The sequence below is a fragment of the Malus domestica genome, chromosome 01 (assembly GCF_042453785.1).
Source record: "Malus domestica chromosome 01, GDT2T_hap1".
In the NCBI taxonomy this organism is placed as follows: Eukaryota; Viridiplantae; Streptophyta; class Magnoliopsida; order Rosales; family Rosaceae; genus Malus; species Malus domestica.
The window spans coordinates 5903500-5911058 of record NC_091661.1 but is presented as its reverse complement, the minus strand read 5'-3'; the positions used below and the strand labels follow the sequence as shown (position 1 = coordinate 5911058).

Sequence of the window (7559 nt, the reverse complement as noted above, 5' to 3'; positions counted from 1 at the left end):
TTTAGTTGTGACAAGAACATAAGTAGTACACTACGTGTTTTAATAAGAGTGGTAGAAAATTTTATTTTTTAAGTTATTAACTTTTTAGCACACATATCCCACCATTTGTATAGTAACACGTAATGTATCATCTTGTGTAACAGTTACACTGACAAATCTCTCCCTTCGTAGGTCTATATTCCCTTGTATGGCTACCACGTGGCATGAAGTTGATGCCTGACTAGGCTACCCTTTATGTTCCTACAGCCTTGTGCCCAAAAGTTGTTAGTGGCAAACTTGCCCTCTAGTGCTCGGAAGGTGTTTGATAAAGAAGTGCTCAGCTCGATTGCTAATTAGACATCGGGAGGCCATGGGCTCCTTAAAGCGCTCGGCTTCATCTTTCCATGCTCATTGGACTTGTGCTTTCTTTGGGGCAGTGTTCATTTGCCCATATTCCTTTGGGCCTATCTGGATCAGAATGAACCCTGCTTTAACAAGTCCCCTAACTCCTTGTCCAAGGGTCCTTCTTGGGTAGGGAGTTGCATGAGTCGGTCGGATTCGGGGGTGGCTGTTAGGCATTGCGTCATACACCCGGAATGGTGGGCCTTTGGCGGTTGGTTCCTTCTTTTGTGAGTGCTTGGCTAAGAATTCCATTAGTCACGAAATTTTGAGTGGGGACCTAGTGTTGTTAGAAGTGGGCGCTTGCTCAATTTGAGTCCGCCGCGAGTTGGTGGCTGAATCGAGGCGTCTTCACATTAAATGCGCCGCAGACATGCGTGGCCTTGTAGGCTGCGAAGTCCTTTCAGGTCCCTTCCATTTCAAAAGCAAAGCTACCGAGTCGCCACGTGTCGTGATCCAATCGTTTTGGCACCTCTTCTATGAATGGCTGGGATCGTCTGGTCATGTCTAAAAAGACTTTCTTAGGAGTAATTTCAAAATTTTATAGTCGCTTCAGCTAGACTGCCATTTTTCGTACTGCGTCCTCCTCTGTTACCTCAAATTGTGTCCAAAAGCCTTGGAATTTTGCAGCCGATTCCTCTCAACTTAGTTTCCCATGTATGTGCTTTCTCCTGCTTTTAATTGGTTTGTTTTTGCAAAGATTTCTGTTTTCATTTAGCAATTCTACAATGTTAGTTTTCGAACGATCCGTCGGGGACCAACTCTAGTGACAAGCATCAGACGAGAGAATTCTCTTCCCTTGTGTGCGAGCAATTATCTCATCTTTGCGGATTCTCACTCTTTCACAGGATTTCGATTATTATTCAAAATGGCGCTTGGCTTGGGCATGATTGGAGATTTACCTGCTCTATGTCCATGCAAAAACATTGTGCAAATTGAGGGAAAGTTCTGAAATATATAACCAATCAATGTATATAACAAATTTCTATCATCAATACAAGGTGCTTGAACGTACTTGTCCTTTGAACACTAGAATAGTCATTGGAAAATCTCCGTGCAGGGCAAGAGGGCAAGAGGGCAAGAGGGCAAGATAGTTGGTATAAAATAGCTACGCCTCGAGGTCCAGTTGCTTAATTGCTTCTTCAAGTCTTCCACACCCTAATGGTGCCATCAACAGACGAACTTATCATGCAGTTGTCCTTTGGGTGATAACTGACACTTGTGACCTATAAAAGAAAATTCAACCAACTTTTGTTTAACATTGTATTCCAAACCATTATTACATGGAAAACAAAACTTGAACATTTTCGCAAACTAAGATGTCTAGTGTTATTGTCCTCAGGGGATGACTCATGATCGCTTCATTCAACAATCAACATGCATATTTCAACAACGGTATGGTTCTTCCCCCGGAACAGATCCTGGGCCACATAACAATACACACGGAGGAACAGGAAACATATATGGTCAAGGTCAAAATCAAATGTACATGTAAAAATTTTTATTCTTTAAACTAGTTTGCTTGAGAAAGAAGCATAGCAATGATAAAATGTTGCAACCAATAAACTACTATTAAACCCCTTACAATCACGATGAATGTTGCAACACAATTCCTCGACGAAGTTTGTCTTGAGATCATAGAATAGTTTTGTGACAGTTAAACTTTGACTATTTCACAATTTGGTCTTTTCAGTTTGTGTTTTCCATACCCACCATCGAAGTTTTAACTCGTTTTGCATTTTCTTTACCATTTCACTTTAAAACTAATACATTATGAAAGTACCCAGCAAGCAGCAAGCCCTTGAGACTCAGTCTCAAGTTATTGTGGAGTTTGCTCTGGGGAGAAAGCAAGTTCTTCAAGGACAGTCTGATTAATTCTATCTGAGGGGAGCATTTCGTAAGAGGGAGGACTAACCTCCATGATGTTTGTCTACTCTGACAATAAATCAGAACAAAAAGGATGACATATTAGTATGTACCAGTTCACAACAATATACAGAAAGAAAAAGCTTTACCAAAAGCTACCACAATTGAAGAGCAAAAAAATATAGAGAAAATTAAAAAAGAAGAACATGTTAGGATTTTGGCTCATAAAAGTTAGTGTCCTCTTTTGTTTAGGATTGTATTAGGGAAATTAAAGGTGCACCGATTCTTCTCCTGGACTAGGAAAGAATCATAGTTTCCTTGTACAATTAGATTAGGAATCCTGGAAGTCTAATTGGAATAGGTAAGAAAGTGTACTTTCTATTTCCATAAATAGAAAACTTAATCAGAAAACAGGCATGCAAACCACACCCTATACTTATAAAAAGGGTGCGGCAATGCTAGAAATTTGGGAGAAAAAGCCAGAAATAGTCGAGGGACAAAGTGGGATTAATTCTAGGATTTTGCAAAAGTACTGTAACTCTATTATTAATCAAAGAAGCCATGGTTTCTCTACCCAAGGAAATCACAACTGGACGTAGGCAAAAGTTCTGCCGGACCAGTATAAATCTTGTGTGTTTCTAGTTATTCTCTAATTTTCTAAGTGTAGTCTATTGTAGGATACATCAAAGAGCAAGATCCAGAGGAGAGTCAAAATTATAACAGAACAATTAACAAGGAATCACAAAGAAATACACCTTAAAAAGAAGAAAAATATCAGAACTGAAACAATATGATGAAAGGCAGCTGATTATTCTTAAATTTGTTGACAATCTTATTCAATTTGGCTGGATTAGTCACACGTACAACTTTATACACAAGAAACAGGAAGAGGCGCTATGAGCATTCAACATCAACATTATTTTAAAAGTAAAAACACAATGATTGGAAAAGAAAAATAAGCTTTACCACTGATGAATGCGCTCTGAAACTTGTTGCCACAGATGCATCTACCAGATCCCAAAAGAAAATGTAACCATCCTCCGACCCACTAGTTACATGGGCATCGGTATTGGTAAGGCAACAATCCAATTTGTAAGACTGGTACAGAAATAACCAATTAAAATGATAAGTCATGAACAAGAGAGTAAAACTTTCGTAGTACCCTATGTCAAATATTGCAAGATCACCACTAAATACGGAGAAAAAGTGACCAAAAGAGCCGAGAACACGCATGAAGGGGATGGTATAGTAATAAAAATCACAAGAGGAGTCACAGTACACAGCTGCATACTAACCTTACAAGTGTGTCCTTTGTATTCTTGAAGCAATTCACCAGAGGTTCTATCATAAGAAACAGTTAGTGAATGGAGCGTGCATGCAAATTAAGCAAGTTACACATCTACAATAAGTAAACTCAAATGTATACCTATCAATAAGGCGTAAAGTTGAATCTAAGCAGCCAGCCAGTACACAGTTACCGTCATTTGACATTGAGATGCAGTTTACAGGTTGCCCCAAGTCATCGGATAGTTCTCTATGTAATACAACATTAAATATCGTCACAATAAGCTCACGAAATTTCTAATTAAACTTCGGTGTGTCTACGTATTAGCATTTTCACAAAGTAACAAAGCGGTACAGCTGAACTAAAAACATGGGGTTTTTCGTCTCTGAATTTTCAGGGCAATGTAACAACATTACCTCCCAATACGCATGTCAAATGTTCGAACAGTTCCATCAACACTTGCACCAATAATCTCGGTCTTTGTCAAACAAACAGACATTACACTATCTGTAAATGTGTCAATTATCTGAATTGGTTCAATGCTGTGAGATCTGCAGTCCCAAGCACGCAACGACTGATCGAAACCAGCGGAGACAACAACCGACGAATACTCATTGAACTTGACAGCATTCACCTCCCCTTCGTGTCCCCGAAACTTTCGAATCACTCGACCCGTGGCCACATCCCAGTAAAATATTTGTCTATCACCTCCGCAGGAACACAATTTGGAATTGTCCCTAAACAACAATTTACATGTTTTCATCGGAATTTGGAAATTTGGGTTCAATCAAAAAGCTCGAAAGACAGAAGGACAACATTAAAGTTCGAGACTTACGAGGTCACATGAACGTCGCGGACTTCACGGCCGTGGGACTTGTAGGTCTTGATGTGGATGCCGCGGTGAGGGTTCCATAGTCGGATGGTTCGGTCTTTGCCGGCGCTGAGGCAGTAGTTTCCATCGCTGTTGAACCTGGCGGCTAATACAGCGCCCTCGTGCCCTCTCAGCACGATTGCCTCTTTCGTTGGCAATTCCGATTCGCTCATCTCCCACTTCGACTCCCTCCTTCTCTGCTACCTCTTCGCTGCTGCTTTTTCTGGGTTTGCGTCTGGACTATTTGAGTTGGGCCTAAAGTCAGCTTTGTTTTTGGGCTCACATTTTCTTTTTTGAGACCAGTGAACTTAAATGATTTCTATTTGCATCCCAAACTGAGTTGAGATAGTCCCCAAATCTCACTGTTAGGAGTTCAAGAACCAAGAAATCTGGACCACTTAAATTGAATTCTCTAGCTCTCATGAATCCATTCCGCTGGCCACCATCTCACACAAAAACAAGTGTCCTTATCTCTCTCTTTGAACAATCTGAATTTTAAGGTCCTCGGGCTTTGGACAATGAGATCTGAAGAGGATCTCAACTCCCCAAACTAATCTTTGTGCCTATTGCAAACATGTGTCTGGTTAAGTTGGCTAAAACAATGTACTTTTATTGTATCCAAGTTTAAATCTAAAATGTAGAAGATTACTATACTTGATTAAGATTTTGGTGGTTTCTTAAACAATAATTTGTTCTAGAAATGCTAGCTATATTTCCCTAGTTGCCTTTCCCGTTCAATTGTTTTTTCTTTTTGTCAAATGATTTTAGATTGTTTTGTCACGCAAATTTCATTATAACTTAAAAATCAATATTTAATGTACTGAAAAAATTATTTATTTGATTTTCACATATGTCCCTCATTAATCTACCAACTTTTAGTTTACACTACATACTTTTATTTGTTGTGGCCTAATTTCTCTGAGAGAGGGTGCGGCAAAGAGAGAGAAGAGAGAGTTGAGGAATTTCTAGGATGTGTATTTTTCATTTCTTGTGCTTTTATTTATAGTAAAATGGAAAGGATTACTTGCCTTACAAACAATAGAATAAAAAAGGAATAACATATTGTAGTATCTAAATACAATTTCCTAATGAATTATACAACCACTCATGTGCTAGAATTTATGTCACAACAGTCCCCCTTAAGTATGTAAATATTCAAATAGATGTTGCATGGAATCTTCAAGGATGATGATGAAGTAGTTGATAAAGTCATCTCGTCTAGTTAGCAGAATGAGCGAATGCAAGTCTCAAAACAAACGGAATGAATGCATAAAAGGTAACACTCACAAACCTCGCTATGGTAAAATCGTAGGTAGGATAAAAACCCATAGACTAAGGAGAAAATGAGAACTTGCATTTAAGGATGGGCAATGGTTATGGCGGGCGGGTAACCGTAGTTATTTACCTATAACCGTTTATGCTCATACCCGCATAACCATTTACCCGTTGGACAATTGCCTAAACGGTTATACCCATACCCATAACCATTTATAAACGGTTAACCATACCCATTTAACTGTAACCCATTAATACCCGTTTACACATTTACCCTTTTTAACCTGTTTGTCTTTTTTTTTAGAGAAAAAATAAAACAAAAGGATCAATCAAATCAGTCATATATTCATAAAGTTTAAACCAGTTATAATAACAAAAAGTTCCCCACATAAGACATTCATCCAAAACAAACTAGGGAGTTACGTGCACCAAAGTTTATATTTATGATACCGATTATAAGAAGGGTATCATGAATATATTACCAATTTAGATGAAATGTTGTAATATATTCATGATACCGATTTAGAATTTTGACTGGCATCTTGAGGCTATCATTGATTTTCTGACCTTAAAAGTAAATTCTTGGAATATGTGGTGGAAGCAGGGCATATATTTGTGCGAATTCGAGTAGCATTTGTCAAATATTTGGATGAATGTCTTATATGGCTTGTTGTAATGTTGAAATGTTTCTGTTCGTACCATACTTGACCAATCCCGAAACTACCGAGCACCGGCCAACGCTATACTGTCAAGGACCCAGAAGAGTTCCCCTCCGACCAGGAGGCCAATCACTACTCGACACGTGTCAAGATTAGAAGCCAATCAGAGCGCAGCACGTGTCAACATCAAGAACCAATCATAACATGACACATGTCAATGTGACAAAGCTACAAGTTTTTCTATAAATAGGGGTCATTCCCCCACAATATTGCCTAATGCCATTTTGTGTTAAATCATTCACAAGAACTCACTAAATTGAGAGCTTGATCCTTTGTACTTGTGTAAGCCCTTCACTACTAATAAGAACTCCTCTACTCCGTGGACGTAGCCAATCTGGGTGAACCACGTACATCCTGTGTTTGCTTCTCTGTCTCTACTCATTTACGTACTTATCCTCACTAGTGATCGAAGCAACCAAGCGAAGGTCATAAAACCTGACACTTTCTGTTGTACCAAAGTCTTCGCTGATTTTGTGCATCAACATTTGGCGCCGTCTGTGGGAAACGACACTTATTCCTACTCTCTTCAGCTGTGTCAAGCTGGTTTCTATCATTCGTACACTTTCTTTTGATCAGGCATCCCTCTCCAACATGGGAAGCGAAGGAAGCCACAGCACACAGAATGACACCCCCCTTGCACATAGTGCGAAACAACGAAAGAAGGAAGGAAAACGAGTTCTTCTTCAAGCGAAAGTCGATGAGTTGGAAGCTCAGAACAACAAGATAGCAATGAGGAATGAGGTCCTCCAGGAGCAATATGAGAAGCTCTTCGAGACACTCCACGAAGCTAGGCAAGCTCAGACACGCGAGCTTGTTGCCCCCGTGGAAGTCAACCATCAACTGGGTGCCCTTCAACATGGAGGGTCACATGCATTCGACATAGATATCCCTGATAGGGAACAGATTACCCCTCGACTTGATAATCAACATGAGGCTTCTCTTAACCCAGTTGCTTCGACCCGAACCATGAGAAGTGGAGGGAGACACCTCTTTGCTGAAGGGGCAGAAGGATCGAAAGCCGTCTTTCGCGATTGTCGGGATTTCCTGAAGCAACGTCGAGAGAATTCCATCCATATAAGCTCAAAGATTAATGACCCAAGGATTTCTGAGAGACTCGGTCCCCTGCCACGGCCCAAGCCGGCCACCAATTTGGGGAAGGGGCAAC

General features: G+C 39.9%; 1 protein-coding gene across 1 annotated transcript; it reads right to left on the bottom strand.

Annotated features, from left to right (window-relative positions):
- Positions 1–1313: 1313 nt before the first annotated feature.
- LOC139196489 (uncharacterized) lies at positions 1314–4747 on the bottom strand. Its single transcript, XM_070822553.1, has 6 exons — positions 4365–4747; positions 3946–4266; positions 3671–3778; positions 3540–3585; positions 3211–3342; positions 1314–1604 (listed from the first exon to the last, which is right to left on the bottom strand). Exons 1-6 carry the CDS (start codon positions 4571–4573, stop codon positions 1521–1523), a joined length of 900 nt encoding a protein of 299 aa, XP_070678654.1. The 5' UTR covers positions 4574–4747; the 3' UTR covers positions 1314–1520.
- Between the last annotated feature and the right edge of the window lie 2812 nt (positions 4748–7559).